The sequence below is a fragment of the Capra hircus genome, chromosome 25, assembly GCF_001704415.2.
Source record: "Capra hircus breed San Clemente chromosome 25, ASM170441v1, whole genome shotgun sequence".
In the NCBI taxonomy this organism is placed as follows: domain Eukaryota; kingdom Metazoa; phylum Chordata; class Mammalia; order Artiodactyla; family Bovidae; genus Capra; species Capra hircus.
The window spans coordinates 19,612,376-19,627,709 of record NC_030832.1 but is presented as its reverse complement, the minus strand read 5'-3'; the positions used below and the strand labels follow the sequence as shown (position 1 = coordinate 19,627,709).

General features: G+C 38.4%; 2 protein-coding genes across 2 annotated transcripts in view; one reads left to right on the top strand and one right to left on the bottom strand.

Moving 5' to 3' along the window:
• Nucleotides 1-2,562, top strand: part of PDZD9 (PDZ domain containing 9) — an 18,965-nt gene extending 16,403 nt beyond the window's left edge. The window contains exon 5 of the mRNA XM_018040736.1: nucleotides 1,567-2,562. Within this exon, the coding sequence (XP_017896225.1) occupies nucleotides 1,567-1,957 (391 nt within the window). The 3' untranslated portion in view covers nucleotides 1,958-2,562. The remainder of the gene's footprint in view (nucleotides 1-1,566) is intronic.
• Nucleotides 2,473-15,334, bottom strand: part of LOC100861263 (cytochrome b-c1 complex subunit 2, mitochondrial) — a 25,583-nt gene continuing 12,721 nt past the window's right edge. Inside the window, exons 9-14 of the mRNA XM_005697593.3 lie at nucleotides 14,960-15,055; nucleotides 14,436-14,635; nucleotides 9,944-10,024; nucleotides 8,269-8,345; nucleotides 6,123-6,276; nucleotides 2,473-2,740 (exon numbers count right to left, since the gene is read on the bottom strand). Coding sequence (XP_005697650.1) covers nucleotides 2,657-2,740; nucleotides 6,123-6,276; nucleotides 8,269-8,345; nucleotides 9,944-10,024; nucleotides 14,436-14,635; nucleotides 14,960-15,055 — 692 coding nt within the window. The 3' untranslated portion in view covers nucleotides 2,473-2,656. The remainder of the gene's footprint in view (nucleotides 2,741-6,122; nucleotides 6,277-8,268; nucleotides 8,346-9,943; nucleotides 10,025-14,435; nucleotides 14,636-14,959; nucleotides 15,056-15,334) is intronic.

Genomic DNA, 15,334 nt, shown 5'->3' with positions numbered 1-15,334 from the left:
TAAAATCCACAAACTTAGGAACAATACCAATCATGTTCTGAATCCCTTAATTAAGCAAAGGGCTTATAGCTAAGGCATGTTAGCATCTTATGTGGAAAAGGGTAAGGAAGGGGCAGAAGGGGAACGAAAAATTCCATTCTTTTGTTTATTTCACAAAGTTGTAAGGCTTCTTTCAGGAGCAGATAGCATCGAGTGCACAATTTGCCATGTGATGCTCTGGGCAGGCCTAGTGATATTAAAAACTGTTTCCAGCGAACCCTGACCTCTGCTGGCTTGTGGCATTTCTATCTAATGCCACTTTAATAAGGACCTGGCTCTGCCACCAGTCTTTATGGTGATCTAACAAAGCGACAGAGAAGGTCCTTGAGTCTGAAGGCAAACTGTTCTAGTCCTAAGATCTTCTGAATCTCCTTACACAGCACTACATCAAGGATTAAAGAAAATCATACAATTTAAGACTAGTGGCTTTCAGAAAAAAATGACTCAGTATCAAATGCTATTACCAGAAAAGAGAAACTTTAGGGAAGATCTGTTCAGATCCTTAGGAGCAAGCAACAAACACACACACACTACAAGCAGGCCTCCAAGGATGTTAGGGAAAACACTAGTAAGTCTGATAGGTTGGAGGGACTGGGGTAGGGAAGAAATCCATTTCCTATTAGCAGGACAGAAGGTAACGGAGGTTCATAATTGCAAAGATCTAGTTTTGGATCTGCTGGGTAATAGCACCAGCATGAGGGGTAGCACGTGACAGCATTTGTTCAGGAAAATAATAGCAGGCGCAGGTGCTACAGGCATTAGAAAAGTTCAAGAACCCTGTTGTTGGCAAACTGAAAAAAAAAGAATCTTCGCAAGTTTCTGGATGGCAACAGCAAGGTGGAATAGTGCATGATGAGACATCTGGGTGGAAGGGTGTTCTACAGATCCACATTTGTAAACCCAATTGAGAAGCAAATGATACTCAGGGGCAAAAATAAAAGGATTCAGAAGAATAACCAATGATAAGCATATTGAAGATCTTTGAGGCCCATTATTTCTGGACACCTCCTTGGAAATCAGTAATATTCTATTATTGCTGATCCCACGAGACCCATGAAAACTGAGTTCCGTGGATGAGATGGCCACACTGACCTGTTATATTCTGTGTGAGGTGAAATCAACCCACCCTTTAAGGCCTGCTAATACTCTGGTCAGTAGTCTCGCTTAAGTCTGTGCAAAAAAAGTAATGTGAAATAATTTAGGGCAGAATTTGATTTCCATTTAGGAACGTAAACAAATTTAAAGGTAATTTAAACAAATTTAAAAAGGATCTTAGTTCCCCTACTAGGGACCGAACCTGGCCCTTGGCAGTGAAAGTATGGAGTTCTAAGCACTGGACTGCCAGGGAATTCCATAAAGGTAATTTTTAAAAGAGAAGATTTTCAATAATACAGACAGGTAATACTAAAGCTATATTGTATTTTTTCTTTTATGAACCAAAGCAAGTTATAAGACAGCTTGTTAGGTGATAATAATGAATGTGTAGACATTAAGAATCCATTTCATTCACTAGTCTTTCCATTTCAGCACAACAAAGAAAACTGAGGAGGCAAAAGATAGATCTGTCACAAGCAGTGATGATGATGAAGCTTTCGATACAAGACTTAAGTACTATAAATATCCACGGTCCACTGGACATTACCCTGTAAGGAGACCAATGTCTATCTCCAGAGAATGGCATGGATATAAAAAGAAGAACCATGTAATGCGTGTAGGAAAAGATATTAACTGTGACGTAATGATTCACAGAGATCACAAGAAAGAAGTGAGGGCCCCTTCTCCATACTGGACCATGGTGAAGCAAGACAATGAAATCTCCTCCTCCTCATCAGCCTCCTCCACCTCAGATGCATTTTGGCTGGAAGACTGTACCCCTGTTGAAAAGGGCAGTGGTGAACCAGTATCACGAGTTGGTTAGGCAGCAGTTTTCAAATCTGTGACCACAGAAGCATTTACCTTGAAAACACTCATTTTTTTGTGCACTGCCTTACTTTTGAGTGTTAGGTTGATAATTACTTGAAAGAGACAGAATAGAAACAGAAAAGGGAGAAGATGAGGGGGAAAAAAAATACACCAAAATTGTGCCACAGTGAAGATAAACATAAAAAAGGAAGCAGTGCAAATACAGGCTACAGCTAACAGGTAATATATATTTTGCACAAATAACTTTTGGAAAAAAGGCAAAAGGGGGTAAAACCCAGATCATTTAACTGTTCTTACCCAAGAATACAGACTTTTAACTGCTTTTATCTTTAAAAGCCAATAATAATCTGGAGATAGTTACTCTGATAGCAACTTAAGCCTTAATTTTAATAGTTTCTCATGCTTCTGTACTTTATAATTATATTCCTATTCTCCTTAAAAGTATCTAAAGCAAAAACTCAACATAAAACAAATACCTCTTGATTAACTGATTAGGAAAAATGCAAGAAAAACATTTAAATAGAATGCTTTATTGACTTTAGGTCAGTTGGGAACAATTACCTATATTTATGCTTTATATTTCATCTCATTGGAAAAAAAGATAAACGTTACATTAGAGACTTTTCACTTTTATGTATTTGCTGCTCTGGGTTGACAAAACGTTCAGTTCTTTCCTGCAATATGGGATTCAGTATTACAACTCATCAATGAAAGGTGTATGCCCCAAATTTCCACTTGCTGCCATTGACTTCCGGCCAGAAACAAACTTCTTTGCAGCCTTTAAGACAGAAACAAAGACAGAAAAGTTAATACAAATAAGCAAATAGACAAAGTTCTGTTACTCTGAATATTTCATACTTTGTGTGACTAAGTGAGCGTGGTGCTCTAACGATGACAGTAGCTGTTAAAGAGGGAAAGGGAATTTCTGACACTGCAAAATAGGGTAGTCTCTTGGAGCACGGCTGTCTGCCTCTGCGTCTGTATTACAATGGCAAATAGTCTGAGTCAATGAAAATACACCAATTGCTAACTTGTCAAAGTTCCACTATATCCTAGTGTTCTTTATGCCACTACTTTAGAATTCAAAGTCTGTTAGTTTACGTCAAATGCAGTACCATGAGGAGTGGTACTTAGATCAGCTTTTTAAATAAAGATGGTGTTGGAGGCAGCTGGGTTGGACTCGTGACAGTACAGTATATAAGACAAGGACAACCATTTGGAAGAGTATACAATGATAAAGCCTCTATACAGTCAGCAAAAACAAGACTTGGAGCTGACTGTGGTTCAGATCATGAACTCCTTATTAAAAAATTCAGACTTAAACTGAATAAAGTAGGGAAAACCACTAGGCCATTCAGGTATGACCTAAATCAAATCCCTTACAATTATATAGTGGAAGTGACAAATAGATTAAAGGGATTAGATCTGATACACAGAGTGCCTGAAGAACTATGGACGAAGGTTTGTAACATTGCACAGGAGGCGGTGATGAAAATTATCCCCAAGAAAAAAGAAATGCAAAATGGCAAAATTGTTGTCTGAGGAGGCCTTACAAATAGCTGAGAAAGGAAGAGAAGTGAAAGGCAAAGGAGAAAAGGAAAGATATATTCATCTGAAGATAGAATTCCAAAGAATAGCAAGGAGAGATAAGAAAGCCTTCCTCAATGATTAATGCAAAGAAAGAGAGGAAAACAACAGAATGGGAAAGACTAGAGCTCTCTTTAAGAAAATTAGAGATACTAAGGGAAAATTTCATGCGAAGACAGGCACAATAAAGGACAGAAATGGTATGGACCTAACAGAAGCAGAAGATATTAAGAAGAGGTGGCAAGAATTCACAGAACTACACAAAAAAGATCTTAATGACCTAGATAACCCACAATGGTGTGATCACTCAGCTAGAGCCAGACATCCTGGAGTGCAAAGTCAAGTGGGCCTTAGGAAGCATTACTGAGCAAAGCTAGTGGAGGTGATGGAATTCCAGCTGAGCTACTTCAAATCCTAAAAGATGATGCTGTGAAAGTGCTGCACTCAATATGCCAGCAAATTTGGAAAACTCAGCAGTGGCCACAGGACTGGAAAAGGTCAGTTTTCATTCCACTCCCAAAGAAAAGAAATGCCAAAGAATGCTCAAACTACCGCACAGTTGCACTCATCTCACATGCTAGCAAAGTAATGCTCAAAATTCTCCAAGCTAGGCTTCAACAGTATGTGAACTGAGAACTTTCAGATGTTCAAGATGGACTTAGAAAAGGCAGAGGAATCAGAGATCAAATTGCCAACATCTGCTGGATCACAGAAAAAGCCAGATAATTCCAGAAAAACATCTCCTTTGCTTCATTATACTATGCCAGAGCCTTTGACTGTGTGGGCACAACAAACTGTAGAAAATTCTTAAAGAGATGGGAATACCAGGCCACCTTATCTGCCTCCTCTGAAACCTGTATGCAGATCAAGAAACAACAGTTAGAACTGGACACAGAACAGTGGACTAGTTCCAGATTAGGAAAGGAGTACATAGGCTGTATACTGTCACCCTGCTTATTTAACTTCTAGGCAGAGTACATCATGCAAAATGCCAGGCTGGATGAAGCACAAGCTGGAATCAAGACTGCCAGCAGAAATATCAATAATCTCAGGTATGCAGATGACATCATCCTTATGGCAGAAAGTGAAGAACTAAAGAGCCTCTTGATGAAAGTGAAAGAGGAGAGTGAAAAAGCTGGCTTAAAACTCAACATTCAAAAGACTAAGATCACGGCATCTGGTCCCATCCCATCACTAATGGCAGACAGATGGGCAGACAGTGAAAATAGTGACAGACTTTTATTTTCTGGGCTCCAAAATCACTGCAGATGGTGATTGCAGAAATGAAATTAAAAGATGCTTGCTCCTTGAAAGAAAGAAAAACTATGACAAACTTAGACAGTGTATTAAAAAGCAGAGACATTACTTTGCTAACAAAGGTTTGTATAATCAAAGCTATGGTTTTTCCAGTAGTCACGTATGGATGTGAGAGTGGGACCATGAAGAAGGCTGAGTGCTGAAGAGTTGATGCTTTTGAACAGTGGTATTGGAGGAGACTTCTGCAAGGAGATCAAACCAGTCAATCCTAAAGGAAATCAGTCCTGAATATTCATTGGAAGGATCGATGCTGAAGCTCCAATTACTTTGGCCACCTGATGCAAAGAGCCAATTCATTTGAAAAAACCCTGATGCTGGCAAAGATTGAAGGCAGGAGGAAAAGGGGACGGGAGAGGATGAGATGGTTGGATGGCATCACTGACTCAATGGACATGAGTTTGAACAACCTCCAGGAGATGGTGAAGGACAGAGAAGTTTGTCGTGTTGCAGTTTATGGGGTCACAAAGAGTCAGACACAACTGAGTGACTGAACTACAACAACAATGATGATGAACTTAGGCGCCAAGTGAAATCAAGTCAGTATTGCTATCTTCCAATAACCTTCATGTTTTTTCTATCCACAAGGATAGACCCCTTGGTGAGAAGATGGTTGAGACCATGACATGAAAGGGGAGTTGGCATTTGTAATACAGAAAGGACTGATTTAGGGTTCATTTTGTAGTTCATGTACTTGTTAGGCATAGTAGGGAATACAATGAGGTATAACACATAGTCCTTAAAGTACGTTCCTAAATCCTCAAGGAAGTTAAAGTATGTTCCTATATCCTCAAAACCAGTCAATTTTATAGGAAACAATATGTAAAAAAAAAAAAAAAAAAAAAAAGAACAAGGGCAGGAGAATGTCTTTGGCTGAGAAGACTAAAGAAAATCTTGAGATGGTGGACTGTGAAGGATTGGCAGAATAGAAAGTTTATTTCAGAGTGAGGAGGAAAACTACCAAACTTGACAATTAGATTGAATCATATGAAACTGCCAATATTGGACTCTTCTTGACCTTTAAAAATTTAAAATAGTTTAACCTAATGGTAAGTTAGTTGAATGAGGAAGATACATAGACTTCCTGAGTTGACAAGGAAGCTATCTGCAGATCTGATGGGATTGAGCCTCTGCCTCCACACCAGGCAGACAGTTACCAAATACCCTGAGAATAGCATTTACAGTCCTTATGCATTCCTTCTGAAATGGCATCATTAAGGACAAGTTATGTGATGTTAAACAGATCTTCATTTGCTTACATTTATGACATCAGCGTCAGCTACCGCATCAATCTGCTGAAGGACTGTGGATGGCGGCGTGTATGAACCAGCAGCTAGAGCCTGGCACCCAACTTCATCCAGGAAACCCTCAGAAGACTCCACTGACATCAGGTACCCAGCTTTCAGCTTGTTCCTGTCCAGTGAAAGGTATGTAAGTAAAGCAGAAGGCAGTTTTATGGAGCAAGTTAAAGTATGTTCCTAAATCCTTAAGCATGTTTCAGTAAATATGCAAACTTAACAGCTTTGAAATTTTAAGAGTGCTAAAGGTCTCCATTCCATTTCTTCAGTTTACCAACTATTTTATTATTTACATTATCATTTTGAAAGCTGTCATTATAAGATTATACTAAAAACCCAAAAGAATGCATTTTGCTTTTAGATTAGAACTCAGCTCTAGTTAAAATTATTTTAGTGTGAAGTCTTGATTACTGAAGGAATTCTAGTTTCCTGATACACTTTTGGTGATAATATTAGACATCTCTACTGAAGAAAATACCTGTGTAGGCTCTTCTCACTGTCCCTTTAGCAGCATGCTGTGGACTTGGATTTGTCTCATTGAGGACAGAACAAATGGGGAAGGAGAATATAGAATAAGCTCCTATAGCTTAAATATGGGCATAAAAGCGTCAATTTGAAATATAATCCAATTCATAATTATCCCAGAAAGAAACTGGTGTTCAATAAGGCACTTGAGTTATTTAACTCAAACTCTGTAGCAAGACCTCCATTTAGACATAATTACAACTTAATGTAGCAATTTTACCACACTGTCAGCTTAACTGAAAAAAGATTTTACCTGCAATAAACTTTACCAAGAGATTATTAGTTTGTCCCTTCAGCAATGACACCTCACTTTCTCTCTTTCAATACAGGACTAAGAACCTTACCAAAAATGTATCAACTCCATCAAAATGGCAGGAAATAAACAGAACTTGGCATTAATAACCAAAATTCTACACTTATTAAGAAAATAAATTTTCTTAAATAAATTAAGACTTGAAACAGATTTTTCCTAAGTTTATCCAGTGTTTCAGTTTGTTATAAGCATCTGTTTCTGATGCAGTCATGTAGAGCTGTACCCTATCAGTCCTTGGTTCCATGTATACAACATTTAATAAAGTGTGTTATACATTTGAGAGATGCACTTTTCAGTGTGTACAGTGTGAAAAATGTAATACTACTAATGAGAAGAGAAATGGTAAAAGGTTGTTCCCTCCTGGGTTGTAATTCACCATCATAACTTCCTTTGTGGACAATACTAAATGATCTTGAAGACTGTCTGAGTTTTAGGATTTACGTTTTGAATTGTCCTAAATGGATGAAATCAAATTTAAATGTTTTCATCTCCTGTATGAAAATGTAAGCTGATTTGTAACTCTGTCCATAGTTTGTCTCTTTTAGAGAAACTCCCAAAACTACTGAGTTAACAGGTGTTTGTTAGCACTTGCTGTTAGCATAGTGAAGACAGTGGGATTTAAAAATCACCAAATAGATGGATGTTGCCATTTTTTAAACAGGTATCTTATTGTCTATCAAATCAGTAAAGAAGAAAAAAAAAGCTCCTAGTGGTTATGGTGGAACAGGCACTCCTGATGATGGATTATAAACTGGTACAACCTTTTAATACTGTGACTGCAAAATATATAAACACAAACATATATTTTAATGCAGAGCCTTTCATTATAATATTTTTAACTCTTGGCTCAATTGCAAATCTATACCAAAAAGTAATGTGAAATACGAAATTTTTTTAAGCCCAAAGATATCCTTTATAGTTTATAATTTCCAACTGTCAACAAGTATATTCTGACATACCAATTAATTCAGTAATCTGAATAAATGAAAACCACATTATAAAGAGAAATCATTGGTTAGTAATGATAATTATTTATTAACTATATATCTTAATTAACAACTATATATGCAGTATTAACAATTATGTTTAAAAATGGTGAAGAAAATATTCAGAATGTTAACAATTGTATCTCTAGGTGGTAGGAATGTATTTTCCTCTCCTTTAAATACTTTTTCATACTTTTCAATACTATTGTACCTTTGTTACAATAGTATTGTAACTAGAAAAAATACAGCTTTCCAATAATTGAAAGTTAATATTGAAACTTACTTAGCAGCCTGGACATCTGGATTAGAAAGGCTTCCTTGAGCAATTGTTTTTACTTGGTTATAAGCAGCCTTGATAACCTAGGAAGGAGAAGTAAAAGCTGGTCATCTTTGATCAGTGCCAGAGTCTCCTGCAGTATTCCAGATGCTCCTCTATGAGGCAGAAACACAAGATGGAAATAGTTGTGTCCATCTGGAATTCGTTAAGTCACTAGATGCTGCTTACACTTCCAATAAAGCAGCTGTTTGTACAATATCCAAGTAGCCAAGCTTCTTATAAGCATTAAGGGGCAGGGGGCAGAGGATGGCAGTAGGGTTTAGGAAAAGAAAACTCAGGGATTTATAATTGCTTATGAAGAATAAGCACCTTTTAAATTTCCCCAGGCTCTCAAAGCATCATGTAATTAATATTGCTCTCTCTTACTATTCACTAAGAAGAAAGCAGTAAACCACACAGAGCCAATCTGTGAAGACTGTCCATGCCTGGAATGCTGGAGTCATGAAGGAATCAAGTTCTAGTGATGTGAGTGGGTATAATAAACCTGGCCCATGATTTGCTCCATCCCAACCTTGGCATCATTTGGGGTCTGTTAACTTACTTTACCCTCCAAGTGAGCTACCTATTTCCATAGCCACACCCCAGACCTGAACTCTGAAATCCTCAATTCCAAGACCTTTGGCCTGTCTTTAATCATGCTATCCATATCTTCCATTTCTGTCAACATCTCTAGTTCCTTGTTCACTTTCAATCTATCATGTCCCTCGGGGTCTACTTCTTTAGCCTAAATCCATGAATTAAACATGATTTAGCTTCCTACCTCACCAGGGATGTACTTCCTCATCTCTGATATCCTGTTCTCCCATCAGCCTTTATGTCCAAGGATAAAATGTCTATTTATACTTTGGATCCTGCTTGCTCTTGCTTTTACAGATTTAATCCACCTATAATTTCCTATCTCCTACATTCACTCCAATTTCTTTCATTTCAGTATGAATGTCTGTCTCTTCCTACTTAATCTCTCAGTGTAAACTCTACTAAAATCCCACCCACTCCCCTATACCTGCACCAACTTTGCATTTCTTTCTTCTCATTCATTTCTTAATATTGTAAATTATAGTTCACTTCCAATAGTCTTGTAAAAACTGATATTGTCCAAGTTTGCTAAAACTACCAGACTTCCCTGTGGTAACTAAAGGGATGTTAATATAGAGTAGATCAAAAGATTGTTAACCAGTCTCTCTTTCTTGGTCTCCAAATATACCAGTTTCTCTTCTTTTTATTTTCTTGGCCATTTCCCCTAGCTTGACCTTCAGTTTTCTTCTCCTACGAACTTTTGTATGTAACCCTGATTTCAACACACTTTTTCTGTTAAGGACTCCCAGTATACATCTTGGCCTTGACTTCTCTTGAGTTCTCCATTTAGATACCCTAGAGGCAACTTAATGCCACATGTCCACACAGAACCAAAATAGCAAGGAGGCGTTTCCTCCCTCTTTCCTGGAAGGATCAGTATATACATTTCCCATTCCTAACTTTCTTCCATAGCAGGTAACACTTTAATGATATTACACTAGACAGAGATCAGATAAATCACTGTATTCAAACATTCTATATTTTTACTAAAAAAATGTTAACAGGAGAAAAAAATCTGGTGAGAATTTTTCAGTCTGCAACTTACATCTCCAGCAGATGCAGCTTGTGAGATAGTGTAGAACCCAAAGAGTCCAGAATCTGAGTAACTGGCATTAAAAGCAGAAACCTGAAATATAATGAAACTTTACTGTAGGTCATTCTACCAGGTAAAACGGTACAGTTTCCCTAAGGTTGACTAGAAAAAATATGTACCTTCACAGTATAAGCAAAGAGATGAATTAATATTTCAATTAACTGATTCTATTAAGGACTGAAGTGTTCTGTACACAGGTTACCTTTTTCAGAACTATAACTTTTCTCATTTAACTCTTTCTAAAATGGATTGGTCACTTTCCTTGGTATTTTCTAACCTTTTGATGATTAAGGGTTAATGCAAACAGTAACCGGTAAACATTACTACATTACTACTATAGATTCAGTACAGCTGACTGATGCAGATCATGTCCTTGACATGAGACAAACCTGCTTTCTTCCCTCTGTTGGTGGTGACTTCCTTTTCACCAATTCACTTTTTCTTTTTCTACAGACCAAAGTCAAAGGGTTAGAAAACTTTTTCTGCTTAGTAGCAGGTGTCCAGGGGAGCAAAAAGTTAAGCCTCTGGAAAACAGGGGTATTTCTGTGTGTAGTCTGAGTCGAGCGTTAAGCTCCTTGAGATGGATATGACATCCTAGTAAAGTGCTTTTCAGTGTTTATGTGGACCAATAACCTAAGGGTCACTCATGTGTGTCTGAGTACTGCGTGCTCAGCTGTATCTGACTCTGCAACCTCATGGATTGTAGCCTGCCAGGCTCCTCTGTCCACGGAAATTTTCTAGGCAAGAACAATGGAGTGGGCTGCCATTTCCTATTGCAGGGGATCTTCTGGACCCAGGGATCGAAACCACATCTCTTGTATCTCTTGCTTCGGGAGGTGGGTTCTTTACCAGCAATGACACCTGGGAAGTCCAAAGATCACTTGAGTTATAAAAAACACACTTTCAGGTTCCCACAACAGATTCACTCAGATCACTACGGATGAAGTCTGGGAGCCCGAATTTTAAACTATATTCCAAGTGAAGTTTGAAAACCATGGGTTTGGTCTATATGGAGCACACAAAGATAGGCACTTCAATCACTTGAAGTTTAATTACAGTTCTGAGACTAACCTAGTCATTCTCCAAATTTCTGGCCAAATTCTAAAGTAGGAATTTCTGTTAAATTATGTCACTGGATTAAACTCCAACTATCCAAAGGATCATTAACGTTCAATGGAAAAGAGTAAAGCATGAAAAAAAGAAAACAGAGTAGATCACAGACGGGAAGAAAGACCATTTGGAGGAACTCTAATTTAGGACTAATTTAAGATAATGGTTTGAAAACTGCTCCATGGACCCCTAAGGCTCTGTTTAGAAGATTCCAAGGGTTTCACTGTCAAGTAAGCCTTCTACTTTTTTAAAAGCAAAAGCTTTTGTGTTGGGCACTGCAGCTTGGAAGTGGTATTAAAAAAGGCTCCTCTGCTTAAAAAAAAAAAAGTCTGACACAACCACTCAAGTATTAAAAGGATAAAAAGAGAAGACTGATTTAATTTCCACTGTTATATGTCAAATGGCCAAAGACTTACTAAAACATAACCTACCTGTGCCATGCGCTATTGCTGAAATTATGAACAATACTTAACCCTACAATTTTGTGTTACTTTTTATCATTGAGTACAGCACTTTAACAGCATCATCTTTTAGGATTTTAAATAGCTCAGCCGAGTTCCTTCACTTCTACTACCTTTGTTCGTAGTAGTAACGCCTCCTAAAGCCCACTTGACTTCACATTCCAGAATGTACAGCTCTAGGTAAGTGACCACACCATCATGATTATCCAGTCATTAAGACCTTTCTTGTATAGTTCTTCTGTGTATTCTTTCCAACCCTTCTTAATCTCTTCTGCTTGTTAGGTCCTTACTGTTTCTGTCCTTTATGGTGTCCATCCTTGCATGAAATGTTCACGTAGTATCTCCAATTTCTTGAAGAGCTTGCTGGTCTTTTCCATTCTAGTGTTTTCCTCTATTTCACTGTCCATTTAAGAAGGCCTTCTCATCTCTCTCTTTGTTGTTCTCTGAACTCTGCATTCAGTTTTGGGTACATCTTTCCCTTTCTCCCTTGCCTTTCAATTCTCTTCTTCATTGAGCTATTTGTAAAGCCTCCTCAACCACGCTGCATTCCTGCATTTCTTTGGGACAGTTTTGGTCACTGCCTCCTATACAATGTTACAAAGCTACATCCATAGTTCTTCAGGCACTCTGTCTACCAGATATAATCCTCTGAATCTATTCATCACCTCCAGTGTGTAATCATAGGGGATTTGATTTAGGTCATACCTGAATGGTCAGTGGTTTTCCCTACTGTCTTCGATTTAAGCCTTAATTTTGCAATAAGGAGCTCATGATTTGAGCCATAGTCTTGTTTTTTGTTGACTACACAGAACTTCTTCATCTTTGGCTGCAAAGAATATAATCAATCTGATTTTGGTATTAACCATCTGGTGATGTCCATGTGAAGAGCCTTCTCTTGTATTGCTGGAAAGGGTGTTTGCTATGACTAGAGTGTTCTCTTGACAAAACCCTGTTAGCCTTTGCCCTGTTTCATTTTGTACTCCAAGGCCATACTTGCCTGTTATTCTAGGTATCTCTTGACTCCCTATGATGAAAAGGACATCTTTTTTTGGTGTTAGTTCAAAACTGGGAAAGGAGCGCAACCAAGGCTATATATGCAGAGTGCATCATGCGAAATGCCAGGCTCGATGTATCACAAGCTGATGATACCACCGTGATGGTAGAAAGCAAACAGAATGAGGGTGAAAGAGTAGGCTCCTAAATCACTGTGGACGATGACTGCAGCCATGAAAGTAAGACGCTTGCCCCAGGGCAAGAAAACTAAGACAAACCTAGATAGCTATTAAAAACTGGAGACATCACTTTGCTAACAAAGGTCCATATAGTCAAAGCTATGGTTTTTCCTGTAATCATGTATGGATATGAGAGTTGGACCATAAAGAAGGCTGAGCGAAAAAAAAAAAAAAAAGAAGGCTGAGCGCCGAAGAATTGATGCTTTTGAACTGTGGTGCTGGAGAAGACTCTTGAGAGTCCCTTGGACTGCAAGGAGATCAAACCAGTCAATCCTAAACTATTAAGCTTCAATTAAGTTCACTGAACTGAACTGAACTGAAGCTCTAATACTTTGGCCACCTGATGCAAACAACTGACTTATTGGAAAAGATTCTGATGCTTGGAAAGGTTGAAGGCAAAAGAAGTGGGCAGCAGAGGATGAGTCTGTTAGGCAGAACCACCGACTTAATGGACATTCAGTTCAGTTTAGTCGCTCAGTCGTGTCCGACTCTGTGACCCCATGAACCGCAGCACACCAGGCCTCCCTGTCCATCACGAATTCCCGGAGTCCACCCAAACCCATGTCCGTTGAGTCGGTGATGCCATCCAGCCATCTCATCCTCTGTAGTCCTCTTCTCCTCCTGCCCTTAATCTTTCCCAGTATCAGTATTCTCATTTGTCTTTTCAAATGAGTCAGCTCTTCGCATCAGGTGGCCAAAGTATTGGAGTTTCAACTTCAACATCAGTCCTTCCAACGAACACCCAGGACTGATCTCCTTTAGGATGGACTGGTTGATCTCCTTGCAGTCCAAGGGACTCTCAAGAGTCTTCTCCAACATCACAGCTCAAAAACATCGATTCTTCTGTGTTCAGCTTTCTTTATAGTCCAACTCTCACATCTATACATGAGCACTGGAAAAACCATAGCCTTGACTAGACAGACCTTTGTTGGCAAAGTAATGTCTCTGCTTTTTAATATGCTGTCTAGGTCGGTCATAACTTTCCTTCCAAGGAGTAAGTGTTTTTTAATTTCATGGCTGTAATCACCATTTGCAGTGCTTTTGGAGCCCAGAAAAATAAAGTCTGACACTGTTTGCCCATCTATTTGCCATGAAGTGATGGGACCAGATGCCATGATCTTCGTTTTCTGAATGTTGAGCTTTAAAGCCAACTTTTTCACTTTCATCAAGAGGCTCTTTAGTTCTTCTTCACTTTCTGCCATAAGGGTGGTGTCACCTGCATATCTGAGGTTATTGATATTTCTCCCGGCAATCTTGATTCCTTCCAGCTTGTGCTTCTTCCAGCCCAGCGTTTCTCATGATGTACTCTGCATGTAAGTTAAATAAGCAGGGTGACATGAACATGAAGTTCATGGACATGAAGTTCATGGACATGAAGTTGAGCAAACTCCAAGAGAGAGTGGAATTTTGGATTTTTTAAGCATTCAATTCTTATTTTTATATTAGAATAACAGTAAGTTTTTGATAGACCCACTAAGGTACTAAAATTAAGCCTGGCTGCCTCTTCAATTTTACAAAGATTTTCTTTGAGTCATCTTAAATTTTAAAAGCAGATTAACACTTAGATCAAGTTCCCAGGACAACACTATAAACATTAAGCCTTTGAGAACAAAAGGAAAGATGTTCACTGTTCAGACTCACATCAAATGGCTGGTGAACTCCCTTGGCAACAGCCTGGTACAGAGAGCTGGTGGCATTGCTGCCCCTCTTAACATGTGGTCCAGCACCAAGGACGTGCTGGAGAACACTGAACGCATTTGCTTCTGCACTTCCTATGGCTGCACTCTCTGCTACAAGAGCAGCATGGACCAGACTGTCTCCATTCTGTTCTCGAATTTCACCTGGGGCCACGTAAAGAAAGAGCAAAGAAGAAAGCATTTTTTGGTTTTATTCTTCAATATTCTCTATTAGACGGTATTACTGCATTAAGATGAAGCATTTCTCTGGCCTGGTCTTCTCCTTGCTATCCTGCCCTTCCCCCAACACATTCACAAACATACTTAACACATAATACCCAAGCAATTGATACTTTCCACAATGATTCTCTCTCTTTCCACACTGATACTGTTTAGTAGTAAACAATCAGGCCTATTGTATTCCAATATGCTATTGTGGGGGAGAGGCGGCATCCTGGTAAATTAACCTTAACAGAACAAAATGCTTACCTCCATGGTACTTGGCTTTTGCACCAGATAAACCAAGGCCACCCCTTATGTTAAGAAACTGTTCAGCAACTTGCTTTAGAACAGGATGACTCACACCTGTCAGTAGAAACAAACAAAAACACACTACAGAACCAGAATTTCTAAAACACAATTGTAAATACCTACTATTTTAAAAATGCTTCATTATATAATTAAAATATTATAATGCTCTTACAGAGATATGCATTTACAGCTTTATTATATATTCATCTAGAACCTTTTTCCTATGTAAATACTAATATTATCCTTTTTATTTTTAAAATGGTGTCTTCTATTGATAGTTTCTAAATTGTCTTTTGTAATTTACTTCTGAGTGGACTACACCAAACATTTAAT